The following is a 21,810-nucleotide window of genomic DNA, read 5'->3' as shown; positions in this document are numbered from 1 at the left end:
ATTATCCACTGTCAACCATGTTTTAGTAAAAGTTCCTGTTTGGACAATCCTGTCTCCCAAGAGTTCTTCTTTCCTAAGATGTGGATTGGGGTGGATTCTAACATTAGACAGGATCTGCATTAAGAGTCAACCTGGAATGGAGAGCCTTACCAGGGGACTTTGCAAAAAATACAATGTCTAACTACGAGGCAAGGGACAAGGAAAGCCCCATGGAAAGGGAACTTCCCCCTGAACAAAACCCCACCAACGATCAGAGGCTGAAGCGTCATATTCCTCCTGGGAAGAGGTGGTGGAGACGTGTGACCGCAAACCACAGTGGTCAATGGGCGTTGGAAGGAAAAGCAAGTGGGAAAAGGCATCAAGGAAAGTGATCCTGAGGCGGGAGGGCCACCAAGCAAAATGGAGGTAAGAGATGGAGAGCTCCCTGCACGTCAGTGAAGAGGAGTGCATCCTAGAGAAAGCTATTGACCTGATGAAGAAAACCCTTAGCTCACTAAGAGAGGAGAAACCTCAATACCGCAGTCACAGCAGTGCCTGGGGCCACAACTGGAGAGACAGTGGGGAGGATCTGGAACCTGCAACACCAGGGCCGTCCACTGGACCAGGAGCTGCCGCCTCAGCAGCACCCACCCCCTGCCGAACCAGACAGGGATCAGGATGGGGGGCAATAGCACCCGCTGCGCAGACACGGATCCATTCAGAGACTACCACCCCTGGAAGCGAAATTCAGGGGAGAGCCACCACGGTTGGGGGTTTTCCTAACACAAATCCTCAGCTATATGGAAGAATATGGACGGGACATCCCCAGTGACAAAGCCCACATCCGCATCATGCAATCCGCCCTGGACAGACCGGCCGCAGACTGGGTGGTGAACCTGCATGACTCCAACACCCCAAAACTCAACAACTTCAACTGATTCATGTCATCCTTGAGGAGGCGGTTTGAGGACCTTTGGCTGATCGTAAGGCCCAGGAGAGAATCAAAATGGTGAGGCAGGGCAGACGGCCAGTGGCTGAATACACACAAGAATTCCGGGCCATTGCCAGCAAGCTGAACTGGCCGGAAGACATCCACCTAAATCATTTCAAAGTCGGGCTAAACTACGATCTATATGATGCTTGACTGCCTTGAGGAGACCCACACCGTCTTGATGACTGGTATGTCCTGGCAAAGGAGGCGAAGATAGACCTACTAAAAAGAGACCACCAGGGAAAACCATGGGCCCGCCCACCAAGTGAGCAAACACGCGAGCCAGCGAAACCACCGTCCACAGCTAGGAAATCAACAGGCTGTTTCAAATGTGGGAGAGAGGGTCACCACGAAGCAGAATGCAGCTGAAAAGCCCCTCAGGGCAAATCAGAGGCATCACCCTCCAGGAGACCAGGGAAGTCCCAAGGCAACCCAAAAGAACCTGCCATGAGGTGTAACAGCTGTCTTGCTTAGGAACAGAAATTTTAGGATCAATTGCAGTCATAAGCTGAGGACTACTTGTATTTCTATTGAAGCTCTTCCCACATTTCCTGTATTGACATGGCTTCTCCTAGATGTGGATCTTTCTATGGCAAGTAAGAGTGTAAACCAGAAATCTTTGTATTGGGGATTATTAACGATAATCTCAGTAAAGCATCTCTCTACCTATTAGTCCATATCTTAACCGCAGCAAGACTGGCATATGCCAAAAAATGGAAAAGAAAGGAAACACCCACTGAAGAAGAAATAATAGATAAAATTTTATCCTGCGCTGAAATGGACAGGTTAACCCTAGAGATCAAAAATAAGAACTAAATGGAGTATTATGAAATTTGACAAAATTTGTACAATTGGTTAGAGTTAAGGAAGACCGCTGAGATGAACATTGATTGGTTGATAATGTAAGGATTTTTTATTAGCATCTATATAATGGACATTACTGAAAGATACGTAAATATAATGCTGAGGAGTGAATGACCGTGTACTAAAAAAACCAACAGATCTTATATGTAGTTTTTTATACTTTGTCCTGTTATAGATTGTATTTTAGGTTTGTGTTATTTCTTTCTGTAACATAAGATAATACTAATAGTAGTGTTGTAGCTAGGGAAGTTGAATCATATCCATTTTTGTTTTTAAATGTGTATTTAATAAAACTGAAAAAAAGAGTGTAATTTCTCACAAAGCTTTCCACAAACATTCCATTCATATGGTTTCTTCCCCATATGGATCCTTTTATGAGAAATGAGACACCAGTTCTGAATAAAGCCCTTTCCACACTCCATGCATTGATATGGCTTCTCTCATGTGTGGATCTTTTTATGAGACGTGAGATCACAATTCCACCTAAAGCCCTTTCCACATTCCACACATTTATATGGCATCTCTCCTATGTGGATCCTCTTGTGGGAATAAAGATGACTGCTACAAGTAAAGGCCTTTCCACACTCCGTGCACTGATATAGCTTCTCGCCTATGTGGATCCTTTTATGAGAAGTGAGACTCAACTTCTTACTAAAGCTCTTTCCACACTCCACACATTGATATGGTTTCTCTCCTGTGTGGATCTTTTTATGAGAGGTGAGATCACAATTCCACCTAAAGCCCTTTCCACATTCCACACATTTGTATGGCATCTCTCCTATATGGATCCTCTTGTGGGAATAAAGATGACTGCTACAAGTAAAGGCCTTTCCACACTCCATGCACTGATATGGCTTCTCTCCTGTGTGGATCCTCTTGTGGGTATTAAGACTACTGCTATAAATAATGTCCTTTCCACATTCCATGCACTCATATGGTGTTGGAATAACCATGATCTCTGTTCCTATACATGTAGCTGGCTAGTACTTTTCTGGCTAGTACTTTTCTACCATGGAAAGTCTTCAGTGAACCATGTGTAAGGAAGTAAGCCATAAACCCAGAAAACAAAGAAACCTAGGAGAGGCCATTTGGCTACAGCCACATAAGGGCATAATCACAGTATTCCTTCACACCATTGGCTATTCCATTTAAGGCAAATTCTGACGCCTCCTGCAAATGATTGGTCATTACTGTATTTGAATCTACCTCTAACACCTATGTCCTTTTAGGATAGTTTAGAAGAACACATGTGTAACCATGATTGGTCTATTTGAATAAGAATAAAATGTGATTGGTTGCTTTTGCTATAAATAAACAAGGTCCACTGCTCCTGGGAGTTCAGTTCAGTGTTCAGTGGTCCAGTATTCAGTGTGCATCCCAGGAGCAGCGGGGCCCTTTCCCCGAGAGATCTCTGTGTCCTTCTTTCATGGGTACCAACCCTGGGCAGGAGCAGCCTCTGCCCAGCTTCACCAGCAGCTAATTTCTCAACCCGGCTGCAGCAGCAGCAGCATCCCAGCAACAGCAGCTTCCAGCATCCCTGCAATATGGCTTCTCGCCTTTGTGGATCCTTTTATGAGAAGTGAGACTCAACTTCCTACTAAAGCTCTTTCCACACTCCACACATTGATATGGCTTCTCACCTGTGTGGATCCTTTTATGAGAGGTGAGATTCGAATTCTGACTAAAGCCCTTTCCACACTCCATGCATTGATATGGCTTCTCCCCTGTGTGGATCCTCTTGTGGTTATTAAGAGTGCTGCTACAAGTAAAGGTCTTTCCACACTCCATGCATTGATATGGCTTCTCTCCTGTGTGGACCCTCTTGTGGGAAGTAAGTTTACTGCCATAACTAAAGGTCTTTCCACACTCCATGCATTGATATGGCCTCTCTCCTGTGTGGATCTTCTTGTGAGAATTAAGATGACTGGTACAAGTAAAGGTCTTTCCACACTCCATGCATTTATAAGGCCGTTCTCCTCTGTGATTCCTTTCATGAGTTCTGAGACGGTAACTATAACGGAAGATCTCTCCACATTCCTTGCAGACATATCGTTTCTCTTCTGAATGTGTCTTTTTATGGGAAATAAGATTAGCAGATTTATTAAAGCTCTTTCCACACTCCACACATTGATATGGCTTCTCACCTGTGTGGATCCTCTTGTGGTCATTAAGAGTGCTACTAGAAGTAAAGGTCTTTCCACACTCCATGCATTGATATGGCCTCTCTCCTGTGTGGATCTTCTTGTGAGAATTAAGATGACTGGTACCAGTAAAGGTCTTTCCACACTCCATGCATTTATAAGGCCGTTCTCCTGTGTGATTCCTTTCATGAGTTCTAAGACAGTAATTATCACGGAAGATCTTTCCACATTCCATGCAGGTATATCGTTTCTCTTCTGAATGTGTCTTTTTATGGGAAATAAGATTAGCAGATTTATTAAAGCTCTTTCCAGACTCCATGCATTTATAAGGTTCTTCTTCCGTATCAGTGCTTGTAGGGTTAGGAAGCAAACTGACCGGAGGAAAGCCTTCTTCAACTCCACTTTGTGATGGCTTTGTTTCATTACTCTTTGGTTGAACTTGATCTGTAAAGTTCTCTTTTCTCTCTGTCAGATGGATCGCTTGGCATTCCTCCTTGCAATTCTTATTCTCTTGCCCATTAAAGCCTTGAAAAAGAAAAATGAAAACTGTAGCAAGACTAGGGGAAATGACCAAATCTTTTCTTTTGAAATTTAGGTCATCAAAACTGGATGACCTCCGAATGAAAGTAAGCAAAACCTTGTCCTAAACTTTGACCAACCGTGTGTGTCAGCCTGTTCAATGACCTGGGATAATTCCAAGGGGCCACAAACTCCCCAAGTGCTATTGGACACTGTTATAATGCTGGGACAGCAACATACCCACCAACTCCCCAACTTCAGTGAAAAACCTCATCTCCACTTCTCTTTCAGACAGAATCTTTGAAAGTCAATAAAATTTCTGCATGGCAAAAGCTCCCCACCCTCAACTTGGAATGATGCCAAACTCAGAACACAAGTGGGCACATCTCAGTCAGTTTGCTCCAATGGTGAAGGCACCAGACTAGAAACTGGATGACTGGGAGTTCTAGTTCTGCCTTAAGCGAATGCTGACTTTGGGCCAGTCTCTCTCAGCTCAACCCATGACACAGCATTGTTGTTAGGGGAAAAATAGGAAGAAGTAGTAGTACTGGGTGCATCTACCGCCCTGAGAAAAAACTAACAAAGATGGGATATAAATAAAAAGTGATATTTTCCAATCAAAAATAACATCCACCCATTCCTTCTCTACATTTCTGAGCACAGGTGGGGGTTCTTACCCAGAGAAGCCAGATTCCTGGAATTCTCCAGCATGACTTCCTCATGGAGTGCTTTTTGGTCAGGATCCAGCTGAGACCACTCCTCTTCGGAGAAATACACGGCCACTTCCTCCAAAGACACAACATCCTGGACAAGGAAACAAGTTTCCCACTTAACAGATAATCCCAAGAATAATCTGACAGTTTTCTTTCACCAATTAAACAGAGAGATCGTATGAGCACAACGGGCATCTTTCTGCTGAATGAGATCTCACAGCTTTTGGCTGACAGCACAACTGAAGCTCTTTGGATCAAGTTGGAAGTATTTGGAATGCCTTTCTTTGTAGCCAACTAAAATAATTTTGGGGTCAATTGGTAGTTGGGTCTTCAATCTACTCTTATCAGTGACCCCAATTCTCCCTAGGGTGGGCAGAGCACAGCAAACCACTGGCAAAACCCACTGACATTTTTGCCAATGGCTTACTTTATCCACTTAAGAGGCAAATGTACCGCAACTCCACACCTTCGTGAATGTGTTGGAAGAGCTTGTAATAGTAGTATATATGTCCATGAAGATTCTCAATCACCAGGTCATGGTTGCCCAAAAATTCCTTTTCAAAATGCAAAAAAAGGGGTTTTTTTTGTAATGGTGTGTGAGAATGACACTGGGAGACAGAAGAGTCACAATGCTCACAACTGTCTGGTCAATGAAATCTGAAGGCGAAGCAGGAGGGGTGGAGAATGCATATCATAAAGGATCCCCTCAAAAAGGAGAGGGTAAGCTAAATTGAGTGTGAATGTTCAATGATCTGATATCAAATTCATGTTGCTTACAAACCGCAAATGTATACATCAAACTCCATAGCAAAATGAAATCCATCCAAGATTCATGGACCTTTTGCAACGTTTCTCCTCCTTACCTGAGGTTCAGCCAATCCTTCAGCTCCACCACAAAGAGGAGGTGACTCTAAAAATTCCAAAGATAGCTTTGTACTCTCTGTGAGAAAAATAAAAGGTAAAGGTAAAGGTTCCCCCGCACATGCGTGCTAGTCGTTTCCGACTCTAGGGGCCGGTGCTCATCTCCATTTCAAAGCCGAAGAGCCAGCGCTTGTCCGAGGACGTCTCCGTGGTCATGTGGCCGGCATGACTAGACGCCAGAGGCGCACGGAACGCTGTTACCTTCCCACCGTAGTGGTCCCTATTTTTCTACTTGCATTTTTACGTGCTTTCGAAGCATATTTGTTAAAAAGAGAGATTCCAATCAAGAGGAGCAAAAGAATCACGTAAATGTTGAAATCTCACGTCACACAAAAAGAGGTTTTGTTACCTGGCATAGTGGCCTGACTTTGATGTTTGTATACGGTCTCCCTGAACAGGAGCGCTGGAGAAGATTTGAATGAATCTTTCCTCCCCTTGGGATACTCAGTCACAGCTTCCAAAGATTTCTGGACATGATGTGATACGAGAAACAAAGAGCAGAAAAATAGAAATGAATTATCATATTGCACTGTCAAATTAGCAGCCCCCAATGTCCATTGCTGAAACCCAAAACAGAACGGACGAATTGCCTCAAATACATCCTCTGGAAGAATAGAATAACTCCCCTTAGAAGTTAATAATTTCAGAAAATTCTGACAGAAAGGAATTGACAAATACAGAGTGATTCTTTTCAGATCTGCTAAGACTACATTACCACACCTGCAACTCTCCTTGCATCTTCTCAGACTCCTGGGTCAGCAAGAAGCCTTCGGCCAGGGCCACCGCCTGGGAACTGGTCTCCGCTCCACACTCCAGCACCCATTTCTCCATCTCTGGGGGAAGGAAAGCCAGGAACTGCTCCAGGAGCACCAGGTCCAGCATCTGGGCCTTTGTGTGTCGTTCTGGCTGTAGCCACTGACAGCAAAGGTGGTGAAGATGGCTGCAAAAATCTCGGGGACCCCTCCCATTCAGGAAATGAACTTTTCTGAAGTGACAACATTGGACCTCTGAACTGTTGGCTTCCTCTTCTTGGCTCTTCTGCACAGGAATTGCCCCATTCTTCCCACAGCTCCAAGGCAGAGCAGCTGCAGGACCTTTTCCAACTCCTGAATCTGCTGGGCTTTGTCCCTCCATGTAATCCAGCACCAAAATGGACTGATCTTCCCACCTCTTCCTAATCACAAGGGGTCTGTCCAAATCTCCAAATGCCATTCAGGCCTCTTCCCTCACAAGATACTTCAGTCTCCAGTGGAACCAGCTTACGTATCTGAAAAGCAAAACACAGGGGGTTGGAAGAGGGTGAGAAATTTGAATACTGAGCATCCGCCTCCATAAATAAACAAATCAACAAAAGAAATTCTTATGAAGCCACCAATGTCTGGGAAGATGTGGGTGGGAGGGGAATCTTACTAGACAGACTCATTTATGTTTGGGAAAAGTTCTTAGGACACTTCTCTTCTTGCTCAACTTCTATCAATGAATCAAAATACCAAATAAATACATTTAAAATATGTTTTGGGTTTCTGTTTCTGGAACCAGATTATTTATATCAAATCGTTTCTGTTGCTGCCTAGAAAGAACTACCCTTTGCACAATCCAAATTATAAATGTCTCCAGGCAGAAGAAAATTCACGTGAGTGCCTATCTAAATCGATTTAGCAAAGAGGTTAATCAACATTTGAATTTCTAGTAAAACCTAAGGCAGCAGAACCCCATTAACCTCGTGGCCCAAACCCCTGGGTCAGGGGAAGGCAACCTCGGCTCTTTTATGGCTCATAGCTGGCTCAGGAATTCTGGGAGTTGAAGTCCTTGAGTCCTAAAAGAGCCGAGGTTCCCTTCCCCTGTCCTGGGTGAACTCCAGAAGCCAGAATTAACAAACCACCATCCAATGCACCGGCAGAGCCACCAACGGATAGTGAGCAAAGGAGGGAAACGAGGAAACCGAGTTCCAGTCCTTACAACCCTCGCACTCAACTCTTGACACGTGGAACTGTAGCCTTGCGTACGACCCAACAAGAGGAACTCAATGAAGCTTTGCATACTCCACGCCCGCCTCCAGCATCAGAGGAAAGCCCCCTCCTCCCCCTCCACTCACTCTGAGTCACGTCTGGATCGCCCCCCGTGCGGGGATTCCCCACGGCCTCTTGGCCCGCTGGCTCAGCCTAAGGGCCGCAGCGAAGGAGAGCAGAACCGGACACGGGAGAAAAAGCAGAGGCGCTCCCAGCCTTTCCGGCACCTAAAAAATCTGCCTTCTGATGGCGGAAGAGCCAGGCGCATGCTCAGTTCCCTCCGGAAGGCGACTGCCCATCCCTTCCAACCGCTGCCGAGGGAGACCCCTGGTGGACGCTCTGCGCTATGCCAGGGGATCCTGCAATGGCGTGGAATTGGGTCTCTCTAACGTCTTGCCTTTCTTTCTTTCTTTCTTTCTTTCTTTCTTTCTTTATTTATTTATTTATTTATTTATTTATTTATTTATTTATTTATTTATTTATTTATTTGATTTATATACTACCCCTCTCCCGAAGGACTCGGGCGGTGTACAGGGCAATTTAAACACTATATACAACACATAATATACAAAAATTAAAATAAATTAAACCAAGTAGCCCTAAACTAGGGGTGTCAAACTCAATTTCATTGAGGGCCGCATCAGCATTGCGGTTTCCCTCAGGGGGCCAGGTGGGTGTGGCCTGGGTGGGTGTGGCCTACTGGGTGGGCGTGGCTAGCTCTACATCGTTCGCATCAAGGGTGCCTATGGGGGAGGAGTGGGACAGATCTGAGGGTCTCTGGCAGAAGGAGGGTCTCTGGGCCAGGGCCAAGGCAGTGGGGGCCGTTCCCTCACTGTTTCCAGGATGGCTTCACGGGCCGCATGAAACCACTTTGCGGGCTGGATCCGGCCCCCGGGCCTTGTGTTTGACATGTCTGTCCTAAACAATAAAACACATTCTAAAATGTAAAATTTAAAATCTAAAATCCCAGTCCCTCAGTCCAGGCCGGCAAGTTCAAATAGCCAAGTCTTTGGGTCGCGGCGAAAAGAGCGAAGGTCGGGAGCCATCCGGAGCTCAACAGGGAGCTGATTCCAGAGGGCAGGCGCGCCCACAGAGAATGCTCTCCCCCTGGGGGCCGCCAGTCAACATTCCCTGACTGACGGCACCCTGAGGAGGCCCTCTCTGTGGGAGCGCCCAGGACGATGGGAAGTTAACACCGGCAAAAGGTACTCCCGTAAATAATCCAGACCCATGCCATTTAGGGCTTTATAGGTCATCACCAGCACCTTGAATCTCACCCGGAAGACAACTGGAAGCCTTTGCAGGTTGCGGAGCAGAGATGTTACATGGGAGTATCGGGAGACCCCCATCACAACTCGCGCGGCCTCATTCTGCACCAGCTGGAGCCTCCGAGTGGTATTCAAGGGCATCCCCATGTAGAGAGCCTTGCAGTAGTCTAGAGAGGTCTGAGAGGTCACAAGCGCATGAGTGACTGTGCGTAGGGCATCTCCGTCCAAATAGGGCCGCAACTGGCGCACCAAGCGAACCTGGGCAAAAGCCCCCCTGGTCACAGCTCCTATATGATCTTCTAAACTGAGCTGAGTCAAGGACACCCAAGTTGCGAGCCCTATCTACGGGGGGGGTAACACCTCACCCCTTATAGATAAAGATGGAATAGAGTGGACAACCCGAGATGCTGGTATGCACAGCCTGTTCCTCCCCATCCAGACCCGAACTGCCTCCAGGCAATGGGACATCACGCCGAGGGCATCACTGGGTTGATCTGGGGTGGAAATAAAAAGCTGGGTATCATCAGCGTACTGATGATACCCCACCCCAAAACCACGAATGATCTCACCCAGCGGCTTCATATAGATGTTGAACAGAAGGGGCGAGAGGACCGACCCCTGAGGGACTCCACAAACGAGAGGCCTCGAGGCCAACCTCTGCCCCCCTGCCAACACCGACTGCGAACGACCCAGTGTTGTGATTCAGGGTCAGCCTGTGGGTTCGGCAGTTGGGTCGGACGACTCAGAGGAGGAGGAGGGGGGTGTTGAAGACCTTGCTGATGATGGCCTTGAGGCTCCGCAGAGCCCTCATCCAGGCCCCTCCCACCTGGTCACGACGGAGACCCAGCTGTGTGAGCCTGACAGCGTGGATGAAGATGACCCACAGCTGGCCCTGTTCAAGGACGCCCGACGCAGGAGGCAGTCAATCAGGAGTAAACAGAGGAAGGCAATGGGGCACCTCGGAAGGAGGCACAGAGAGGCCACGCCCTGAACTGTATTTAAGGGGAATGTGTGGGAGGGCTGGTTTGCTGAAGGCGACCGCTTGGATAGTTCCTGTTTCATAGCTCCTGTTTCATGGTTGGTGTCTTGTCTTGCTCTGTTTTATGTTAATAAATTTGGCAGGCTTTATTCTAGCCTCTTGCCATTTGTAAAGGGGTTGTCCCTGCTTTTGCTGCAGGGCCGGTAGCAGGCTGGTACAGAACACCCAGGAGGTAGGAGGAGAACCACTGTAAAACAGTGCCACCCACTCCCAACCTCCTGAGGCACCGCAGTAGGATACCATGGTCGATGGTATCAAAAGCCTCTGAGAGGTCTAATAGGACTAGGACACAGGAGCAACCCCTGTCCCGAGCCCGCCAGAGATCATTCACCAGTGTGACCAATGCCGTCTCCGTGCTGTACCCGGGCCTAAAGCCCGATTGGTAGGGGTCCAGATAATCCGCTTCCTCCAGGAAAAGAGGAAGCTGATGTGCCACCACACTTTCAACAACTCTAATTCTATTCAGTATAAATGAATTTCAGATGTTAGACACTCTCTCTCTCTCTCTCTCTCTCTCTCTCTCTCTCTCTCTCGTGTTTTTTCTCTGACTGACTTGTTACTGTATTGATATTTGACTTTTAACTGGTAAGGATTTTAGACTTTGACTTTGTTTACTCCTGAACTGTTATTCAACGGTGATTCTTCGTTACTGACCTTGGATTGAAAACTGGACTATATGTAATTGTGTTTTTGTTTTGTGTTATATTGTCTGAGTAAAAATATTTTTATGATACAACTCAAGTTAGTTTGCCTTTTACTGTTTGCTTTTTAAAGGTCCCAGTACACTTTCCTTTGTGCATTGCAAGCCTTGTATAAGGCATTCTGCACATTCTAATACTGTTTCATATTAACAGTCTGATCCTTGGTGCCAAAGAAACTTGTGGGACCCCTTGAGTGTGAAAGTTCTCTGGTGAATAAGAGTGAGGTGTACCAGGATAGAATGATGTTGCAAGAGGATTCAGCTGTGATTTAGACTCTAAGGGTTGTGCTGGCTGTTGATTAAACTGTAGTTTATTGTTGGAAGTTACCTTGTCATTGGCAAGAGGTGATGCAGTTTGAAGTGTTGATGCACTTGTGTTGTAGAGTTGAAGAGGCTCAGGCCTTTGCAGGTTTGGGGTCTCTATGTTGAGAGTCAGAACAGTGTTGTTCATAGGAGGTACAGAAGATGGCTCTGCATCGTTGCAAATATTATGCTTTAGCACATATTTACTGGTGCGTTCCACTGGTCTTCCACTTCTGTTGGGATGGAACAATCTGAATCGGTGCTTTCCTTCACTACTTGTTCAAAGACCTTTAGCCTTTCTAGGGCAGCTAGCATCTGCGTTGATTCAGCGATAAAGGAGTGTTCAGAGCCTTGTCTAGACATTTTTTCACGTTTTGTAAAAAAATGGGTACTGTCTCTTTATGAAGGCAAATCGCAGCTTAGACAGGGTTTATAACACAGTCCAATGTACAGAAACAGTTTTTAGCATACACAGATGTGCAGTAAGCTCGTGCGACCATGTGCTTTCACAAGATGGCAGATTGCACTGAATTTGCTTGCAGATATGACACACACATATGGATTGCAGGCAGTAGGAATTCTACTGTCTTTGACTATTCTGACTCTGACTGTTGTTTAATGATGTATCCCCTTGCTGATACCCCTGTGCCTGGCCTGTATAAGTGGATAGTATCACTGCTAACAGCCTTTGCCAGATAGCAGAACTCATGAAATTACCTTTTTATCATCCAGAAGGACCTTTATTTCCATGCAGAGATGATTACAGCAGACAAGGTGGTAGATGATGAAATAGACGGTTTTTCAAGGTCAAAAGACAGTAATGGTCCTACTGTCCGCTTGAAATGGTGGGAAGTGATAGAACAGAATTAAGGAGAAAGTACGTCACAAATGGGAGGGGTTGGCTGAGCAAATTAACATATTGTTGCAGTTCCCCAAACAACCACATGGTGGCAGCACAATATTTTATTTTATTTATTTATTAATTGAATTTATATACCGCCCTATTCCCGAAGGACTCAGGGCAATTTACAGGGCAAATTAAACAATACAAATAAATACAATTAAAATAGAATTAAATTAAGATTAGCCCATGATTAAAACAAATTAAAATTTAAAATTAAATTAAAACCCCCTCAGTCCAGGCCAGAAAGATCAAATAACCAAGTTTTCAGGTCCCGGCGAAACGAGCGAAGGTCCGGGGCAGTCCGAAGTTCCACCGGCAGTTCATTCCATAGGGCAGGTGCGCCCACAGAGAATACCCACCCCCTTGGAATCACCTGCCGGCATTCCCTAACCGGCAGAACCCTAAGGAGGCCCTCCCTGTGGGAGTGCACAGGACAATGGGAGGCTGATGCTGGCAGCAGGTGCTCCCTGAGATAATCTGGACCCATGCCATTTAGGGCTTTATAGGTCATCACCAGCACCTTGAATCTGCACTGCACTGCATAGTACTTTATGGCTGATGTAACAGCACATTCAAGGTTTCTCTTTTCCCATCTAATAGTGAGAGAAAAACCCCTCTGAAACCCAAAATTCAACCAGCAGCCTGAGAATGGAATGTCAAATTGTAAAAAGATTAAACAAAACAAGAAAAGTTATCCCAAAGACGCTTTTTCACCAGGTAACTGGACTTTATTGTTTTTCTTTGAAGACATTTCGCTTTAGAGGTGATCAGAAACGAAAAGTATTCAAAGAAAAACAAGAAAGTCCAGTTGCCTCGTGAAAAAGCATCTTTGAGATAACTATGACCTGGGTTAGGACGCTGAGCTTGTCGATCAGAAGGTCGGCAGTTTGGCGGGTCGAATCCCGAGTGCCGCATAACAGAGTGAGCGCCTGTGACTCGTCCCAGCTTCTGCCAACCTAGCAGTTCAAAAGCACGTAAAAATGCAAGTAGAAAAATAGGGACCGCTCCGGTGGGAAGGTAACAGCGTTCCGTGCGCCTTTGGCGTCTAGTCATGCCGGCCACATGACCACGGAAACATCCTCGGACAAGCGCTGGCTCTTCGGCTTTGAAACGGAGATGAGCACCGGCCCCTAGAGTCGGAAACGACTAGCACGCACGTGCGGGGGAACCTTTACCTTTACCTTTACCTTTGGAAAACAAGAAAAGGTTGAACTCTAGTAAGAGATTGAGGATTGAATTTCTGCCTGCATGTCTGCTCTGCTGGAAGGAATGGTAAGTTTTCTCTGGTTGAGACAAATCAGGTATATGTTGTTCAGATGGAGTTGCTTCAAATGATTGGGAAATCTGTAACTGTTAAATAATAGGCTGGACAAGTCATTGAAAGGGCAATTAAATGTCCCTAATCTCCACTGATACTCACTTTTCAGGTCTAACCTACTTAGCCAAAACCACAACAGGATTTGGGATCCACCTTGTTCTGATTTGTACTAGAAAGGCAAATTATACATGCTACCTAACAAGGTCTAGTATTTATTTGGATTATTGCCCAAATGCTCCTTGCATGAGATTTTAGATGACTACTGGTAGTCCTCGACTTACAGCAGCTCATTTAGTGACTATTCAAAGTTACAACAGCACAAAAGCAAATAACTTATGACCGTTTTTCACACTTAAGACCGTTGAGTTCCCCGCATACTCACATGATCAAAATTCACGTGCAACTGACACATATTTACAAAAGTTGCAGTGTCCCCTGGATCATGTCAACACCTTTTGTAACCTTACAATAAGCAAAGCCAATGGGAAAGCCAGATTCAATTAACAACTGGATTACTAACTTACCAACTGCAATGATTCATTCAACAAATGTGGCAAGAAAAGTCATAAAATGGGCAAAACTCATTTAATAGCTGTCTTGCTTAGCAACAGAAATTTTGGGATCAATTGCAGTCATAAGCCGAGGACTAACTGTATTTCTATTGAAGCTCTTCCCACATTTCCTATATTGACATGGCTTCGCCTATATGTGGATCTTTCTATGGCAAGTAAGAGTGTAATTTCTCGCAAAGCTCTTTCCACACGCCATGCATTCATTCATATGGTTTCTTCCCCATATGGATCCTTTTATGAGAAATGAGACCCCAGTTCTGAATAAAGCCCTTTCCAGACTCCACAAATTTATATGGCTTCTCTCCTGTGTGGATCCTTTTATGGGAGGCAAAATTAGAATTCCACCTAAAGCCCTTTCCACATTCCACACATTTATATGGCATCTCTCCTCTCTGGATCCTCTTGTGGGAATTAAGATTCCTGCTACTATGAAAGGTCTTTCCACACTCCACGCACTGATATGGCTTCTCTCCTCTGTGGATCCTCTTGTGGGAATTAAGATGACTGCTACAAGTAAAGGCCTTTCCCCAATCCATGCACTGATATGGCTTCTCGCCTGTGTGGATCCTTTTATGAGAGGTGAGACTGAACTTTTGTTTTTTTTTATTAAAGAGTTTTAGAGTTTTACAATACATTTTTAAACATAAACATAACATACATCGTCCAATACATTTAAAACATAATCTCAATTCCCCTCCCCCCGACTTCCCACAGCAGAGTACAGGGCATTTACCTTTAACAAACTTAAGCTAAAATATGCTCAGTAACTATAATTAAACTTCAAATCCTATCGCACTTTAGCTCCCTTAAACATAACTAAATAACAACACATCTTATAATTCTGGTAATAATTATACTAATACTCATTAATATACCAAATGAAACTTTTTAGTCCCATATTTATTCTGTATAGAATCAATCCATCTTCTCCACTCCAGTATATATATCAAGAATCGCAACACTGAACTTCTTACTAAAGCTCTTTCCACACTCCACGCATTGATATGGCTTCTCTCCTGTGTGGATCCTCTTGTGGGAATTAAGACGACTACTACAAGTAAAGGCCTTTCCACACTCCACGCACTGATATGGCTTCTCACCTGCGTGGATCCTTTTATGAGAGAAGAGATTCGAAATCTGACGAAAGACCTTTCCACAGTCCATGCATTGATATGGCTTCTCCCCTGTGTGGATCCTCTTGTGGGTAGTAAGAGTGCTGCTACGAGTAAAGGTCTTTCCACAGTCCATGCATTGATATGGCTTCTCCCCTGTGTGGAACGTCTTGTGGGACTTAAGATCACTCCTACGATGAAAGCCCTTTCCACACTCCATGCACTGATATGGCTTCTCTCCTGTGTGGATCCTCTTGTGAAGATTAAGACGACTGCTACAAGTAAAGGCCTTTCCACACTCCATGCACTGATATGGCTTCTCACCTGTGTGGATCCTTTTATGAGAGATGAGACTCGAACTCTGACTAAAGAACTTTCCACAGTCCATGCATTGATATGGCTTCTCCCCTGTGTGGATCCTCTTGTGGTTATTAAGAGTGCTGCTACGAGTAAAGGTCTTTCCACAGTCCATGCATTGATATGGCTTCTCCCCTGTGTGGAACTTCTTGTGGGACTTAAGATTACTCCTACGATGAAAGCGCTTTCCACACACCATGCATTGATATGGCTTCTCCCCTCTGTGGATACTCTTGTGGTTATTAAGAGTGCTGCTACGAGTAAAGGTCTTTCCACACTCCATGCACCTATATGGCTTCTCCCCTGTGTGGATCCTCTTGTGATTATTAAGAGTACCACTACAAGTAAAGGTCTTTCCACACTCCAAGCACTGATATGGTTTCTCTCCTGTGTGGACCCTCTTGTGGGAATTAAGATGACTGCTATAACCAAAGGTCTTTCCACACTCCATGCATTTATAAGGCCGTTCTCCTGTATGATTCCTTTCATGAGTTCTGAGACAGTGATTATCATGGAACGTCTTTCCACATTTCCTGTAGGCATATCGTTTCTCTTCTGAATGTGTCTTTTTATGGGAAATAAGATAAGCAGATTTATTAAAGCTCTTTCCAGACTCCATGCATTTATAAGGTTCTTCTTCTGTATCGGTGCTTATACGGTTAGGAAGCAAACTGACCGGAGGAAAGCCTTCTTCAACTCTACTTTGTGATGGCTTTGTTTCATTACTCTTTGGTTGCACTTGATCTGTAAAGTTCTCTTTTCTCTCTCCCAGATGGATCGCTTGGCATTCCTCCTTGCAATTCTTATTCTCTTGCCCGTTAAAGCCTTGAAAAAGAAAAATGAAAACTGTAGCAAGACTAGGGGAATGACCAAATTTTTTCTTTTTAAATTTAGCAAAATATATTTAGGCGGCTTTGCTGGCAAACATGAAGATTCTAAGCCATGCTGTTACCAAAGACGTATTTCTAAGTGGGATCCCCCCAATTCTCATATATCAAAACTGGATGACCTCAGAATGAAAGTAAGCAAAACCTTGTCCTAAACTTTGACCAACCGTGTGTGTCAGCCTGTTTAATGACCTGGGACAATTCCATGGGGCTACAAACTCCCCAAGTTGCTATTGGACACTGTTATAATGCTGGGACAGCAACATACCCACCAACTCCCCAACTTCAGTGAAAAACCTCATCTCCATTTTGTCTGTCAGACAGAATCTTTGAACGTCAATAAAATTTCTGGATGGCAATAGCTCCCCCACCCTCAACTTGGAATGATGCCAAACTGAGAACACAAGTGGGCACATCTCAGTCAGTTTGCTCCAATGGTGAAGGCACCAGACTAGAAACTGGGTGACTGGGAGTTCTAGTTCTGCCTTAAGCACGAATGCTGGCTGGCTGACTTTCGGCCAGTCTCTCTCGGCTCAACCCATGACACAGCATTGTTGTTAGGGGAAAAATAGGAAGGAGGAGTACTGGGTGCATCTACTGCCCTGAGCAAAAAATAACAAAGGCGGGATATAAAGTGATATTTTCTTATCAGAAAAAACATCTAAGCCCCCCACCCATTCCTTCTCTACATTTCTGAGTACAGATGGGGGTTCTTACCCAGAGAAGCCAGATTCCTGGAATTCTCCACCATAACTTCCTCATGGAGTGCCTTTTGGTCAGGATCCAGCTGAGACCACTCCTCTTCGGAGAAATACACGGCCACTTCCTCCAAAGACACAACATCCTGGACAAGGAAACAAGTTTCCCAATTAACAGATAATCCCAACGAAAATATGAGAGTTTTCTTTCACCAATTAAGAAAAGAGATCCTATGAACAAAACAGTCATGTTTCTGCAGAATTCAGAATGAGATCTCACAGCTTTTGGCTGACGGCACAACTGAAGCACATTGGATAAAGTTGGAAGTATTTGGCATGCCTTTCAGTGTAGCCAACTAAAACAGGTGGGTTTTTTTGCTCAATTGGTAGTTGGATATTAGCCCCACTACTTCTCACTGGCTCCAATTCTTCCTAGAGTGGGCAGAAGAAAATACAGGGGAAATCCATCTGCTTTTTGTCCATAGACTGCTTCATCAACCGAGGGAACAAACTCTTCCCTCCACTCCACAACATCCTGGACAAGGAAACCAGTTTCCCAAGATTAATCTGAGAGTTTTCTTTCACAAATTAAGCAAAGAGATCCTATGAACACAACGGGCATCTTTCTGCAGAATTCAAAATGAGATCTCACAGCTTTTGGCTGAGGGGACAACTGAAGCACATTGGATCAAATTGGAAATATTTGGCATGCCTTTCAGTGTAGCCAACTAAAACAGTTTTTTTGCTCAATTGGTAGTTGGGTATTAAACCCACTACTTCTCACTGGCTCCAATTCTTCCTAGAGTGGGCAGAAGAAAATACAGGGGAAATCCATCTGCTTTTTGTCCATAGACTGCTTCATCAACCGAGGGAACAAACTCTTCCCCCCCAACTCCACACCTTCGTGGGAGTGTTGGGAGAGCTTGTAATGGTATGTGAGAATGACCCTGGGAGATAGAAAAGAAGCAGGAGGGCAGAAAAAATTTATCAGAAGGGACAGTTAAGTTAAGCCAAGTGTGAATTTTTAATGATATGATCTAAAATTTGTCTTGCTTAGAAAGAGCAACATTATACATTAGAAACAGCAACATTACACAGTGAATATTATACAGAATAAAATTAAACCCATCCAAGGTTCATGGACCTTTCCAATATTTCTCCTCCTACCTGAGGCAGAGGTTCAGCCACTCTTTCAGCTCCACCACAAAGAGAAGGTGGTTCTAAAAACACTAAGGACAGCTTTCTATTATCTGTGAGATAGAAAACAGTGGAAGCAGAGAGATTTCACTCAAGATGAACAAAACTATCACCTGGATGTCCAAACCTCAAATCACATGAAAAGAACTTCGGTTACCTAGTGCGGTGTGTTGACTTTGAACTTTCTGGAAGCTCTTCCTAGATAACAGCTCCTGGGAGGATTTGGATGAATCTTTCCACCCCTGGGGATACTCAGTGATAGCTTGCAACGATTTCTGGACAAGACGTGACAAGAGAAAGAAGGTAAGAGTACAGAGACAGAAATGAATTATCAGGATTGAGCACGCAACCCAGCAGACCCCAATGTCCATACATTAAGCTGAAAAGTGAAAATCCAAGAATTGCCCCAAATGCATCCTCTGGAAGAAGAATAGAACAATGGGTCTTAGGAGTTCATAATCCCAGAAAATTCTACCAGAGACACATTGACAAATTCAGAGAGATTCTCTTTGGAACTGACATAATTACATTCACACACCTGCAACTCTTCTTGAATTTTTTCTTCCTTCTGACTCAGCAAGAAGCCTTCGGCAAGGGCCACCGCCTGGGAACTGGTTTCCACTCCACACTCCCGCACCCATTTCTCCATCTCTGGGGGAAGGAAAGCCAGAAATTGCTCCAGGAGCACCAGGTCCAGCATCTGGGCCTTCGTGTGTCTTTCTGGCTGCAGCCACTGACAGCAAAGGCGGTGAAGCTGACTGCAAACATCTCGGGGACCTCTTCCCTCCTGGAACTGCACTACTCTGAAGTGACAGCATTGGACGTCTGAACTGTTGGCTTCTTCTTCTTGGCTCTTCTGCCCAGGACTTGCCCCATTCTTCCCAAAGCTCCAAGGCAGAGCAGCTGCAGGGCCTTTTCCAATTTCTGAATCTGCTGGGCTTTGTCCCTCCATCTAATCCAGCACCAAAATGAACTGATCTCCCCAGGTCTTCCTAATCACAAGGGGTCTGTCCAATTCTCCTAATGCCATTCAGGCCTCTTCACTCACAAGATACTTCAGTCTCCAGAGGAACCAGCTTAGGTATCTGAAAAGCAAAACACAGGGGGTTGCAACAGGATGACAAATTTGAATACTGAGCATCCTCCTCCATAAACAAATCAACAAAAAAATTCTTATGAACTCACCAATGTCTGGTAAAATCGGGGTGGTTGGGAATCTTATTAGACAGACTAATTTGTTTTTGGGGAGAGTTCTGTAGCACTCTTCTCTTCTTGCTCAACTTCTATCAAGGAATCAAAATACCAAATAAATACATTTGGGTTTGTTTCTGTTAACAGATTAATTATATCAAATCGTTTCTGTTCTCCCTAGAAAGAACTACCCTTTGCACAATCCAAATTATATATCTCTCCAGTTACAAGAAAATTCACGTGAGTGCCTATCTAAATCGATTTAGCAAGCAGGTTAACCAACATTTGAATTTCTAGTAAAACCTAAGGCAGCAGAACCCCATTAACCTCGTGGCCCAAACCCCTGGGTCAGGGGAAGGCAACCTCGGCTCTTTTATGGCTCATAGCTGGCTCAGGAATTCTGGGAGTTGAAGTCCTTGAGTCCTAAAAGAGCCGAGGTTCCCTTCCCCTGTCCTGGGTGAACTCCAGAAGCCAGAATTAACAAACCACCATCCAATGCACCGGCAGAGCCACCAACGGATAGTGAGGCAAGGAGGGAAACGAGGAAACCGAGTTCCAGTCCTTACACACCTCGCACTCAACTCTTGACACGTGGAACTGTAGCCTTGCGTACAAACCAACAAGAGGAACTCAATGAAGCTTTGCATACTCCACGCCCGCCTCCAGCATCAGAGGAAAGCCCCCTCCTCCCCCTCCACTCACTCTGAGTCACGTCTGGATCGCCCCCCGTGCGGGGATTCCTCACGGCCTCTTGGCCCGCTGGCTCAGCCTAAGGGCCGCAGCGAAGGGGAGCAGAATCGGACACGGCAGAAAAAGCAGAGGCGCTCCCAGCCTTTCCGGCAAGTACGAATCTCCCTTCAGAGGGCGGAAGAGCCAGGCGCATGCTCAGTTCCCTCCGGAAGGCGACTGCCCTTCCTTTCCAACCGCTGCCGAGGGAGACCCCTGGTGGACGCTCTGCGCTATGCCAGGGGATCCTGCAAGGGCGCCGAAGGGGGCCGGGGATGATGGGCGTGGGATTGGGTCTCTCTAACGTCTTGCCTTTCTAATTATGATTGCAGGTTTAGAGCTTCCTCTTCTTAATTTCACAGAAATTATTTCTGTGTGATTATTATTATTTGTGAACACTGAGGAAATCTTCGTTGAAGCTCAAAAGTCACTTTCCTCAAGAGCAGCCTCAGAAATTAGCAAAACCCTTAGTTGTTCTGCAGGCACCTCAGGAGATCTCCTCCTCCTCCTCCTCCTCCTCCTGTGTTTAAGAGGATTCAGGCAGGCCGTGGATGGGAAACCCTCCCTTTTCCCTCATGTTCAGAATTCTGGGAGCTGAAACTCGAGTCAGGCTTTATTCTCCACTTGCTTGGGATGACCAGCCTTCTTTGATCGGTGGCTTGAAATCAGCCTCTCCTCATTCATTCCCTCTCCAATAAAATAGAAAATGCAATGGAGTTCTTTCTTGTCTTAGGAATGAAGCCTTTTCCTGCCCTTTCTTTGAAGAAGAAGTGGCTCAAAGAACTTCAAGTCCCAGAATTCCTGAGCCAGCATGGCTCAGCTTGGAAACTCTTCCTTTACCCTCAGCATGGCTTCCTCAGGAATTCTGGGAGTTGAAGTCCACGAGTCATAAAAGAGCTAAGGTTGCCCACCCCTGGGCATGGGCAACTATAAATCAGCATGGCCTTATCGCTTCCTGGCCACCTCAGTCTGGTGATTAAAGCAAGTAATGTTGTTCCTTATGCTTGGTGCTCTTCCAGAGCTCAGCTGGTAGAGTGAAGGACAGGGGAAGCACAATTTCAGACACTCTCAGACTGTTGGTTCAGTCTTGGGTTTTGAGAGATTTTCTTTGACCAAATTTCGCCACTGCAGCATTTGGGGGGAGGGGCAAAATATAATGTGTTATGTAACTCAATAAGATGAAACTCTGCAAGGATATATATAAGGGAGGCGGTGGCTCAGTGGGTTAGGACGCTGAGTTTGTCGATCAGAAGGTCGGCAGTTTGGCGGGTCGAATCCCGAGTGCCGCGTAACAGAGTGAGCGCCTGTTACTCATCCCAGCTTCTGCCAACCTAGCAGTTCGAAAGCACATAAAAATGCAAGTAGAAAAATAGGGACCACTACGGTGGGAAGGTAACAGCG

At 45.3% G+C, this 21,810-nt stretch overlaps 3 protein-coding genes across 5 annotated transcripts in view; all 3 read right to left on the bottom strand.

The window, feature by feature from the left end:
- The window catches only part of LOC308664071 (uncharacterized protein), a 60,256-nt gene that overhangs the window by 28,071 nt on the left and 10,375 nt on the right, over positions 1-21,810 (bottom strand). The gene's annotated exons all lie outside the window — the stretch shown is intronic.
- On the bottom strand, positions 1,870-8,421 carry LOC308664083 (uncharacterized protein). Its single transcript, XM_081321059.1, has 6 exons — positions 8,224-8,421; positions 6,849-7,395; positions 6,478-6,595; positions 6,071-6,147; positions 5,172-5,298; positions 1,870-4,500 (listed from the first exon to the last, which is right to left on the bottom strand). The coding sequence occupies exons 2-6, from the start codon at positions 7,338-7,340 to the stop codon at positions 3,311-3,313; spliced, it is 2,004 nt and encodes a 667-aa protein (XP_081177185.1). The 5' UTR covers positions 7,341-7,395; positions 8,224-8,421; the 3' UTR covers positions 1,870-3,310.
- LOC308664082 (uncharacterized protein) lies at positions 14,828-20,513 on the bottom strand. 3 transcript variants are annotated; one of them, XM_081321058.1, is made up of 7 exons: positions 20,386-20,513; positions 19,678-19,775; positions 19,031-19,577; positions 18,650-18,767; positions 18,463-18,545; positions 17,315-17,441; positions 14,828-16,535 (listed from the first exon to the last, which is right to left on the bottom strand). In XM_081321058.1, exons 3-7 carry the CDS (start codon positions 19,442-19,444, stop codon positions 15,157-15,159), a joined length of 2,121 nt encoding a protein of 706 aa, XP_081177184.1. In that variant the 5' UTR covers positions 19,445-19,577; positions 19,678-19,775; positions 20,386-20,513; the 3' UTR covers positions 14,828-15,156. The 3 variants fall into 3 exon arrangements, with proteins under 3 accessions (XP_081177184.1, XP_081177182.1, XP_081177183.1); XM_081321056.1 differs by having other exon boundaries at positions 19,031-19,775; XM_081321057.1 differs by lacking the exon at positions 20,386-20,513 and having other exon boundaries at positions 19,678-19,965.

Source organism: Vipera berus (assembly GCF_964194415.1).
Source record: "Vipera berus genome assembly, chromosome: 2".
Classification (NCBI taxonomy): domain Eukaryota; kingdom Metazoa; phylum Chordata; class Lepidosauria; order Squamata; family Viperidae; genus Vipera; species Vipera berus.
This window is presented reverse-complemented; position numbering and strand designations above follow the sequence as displayed.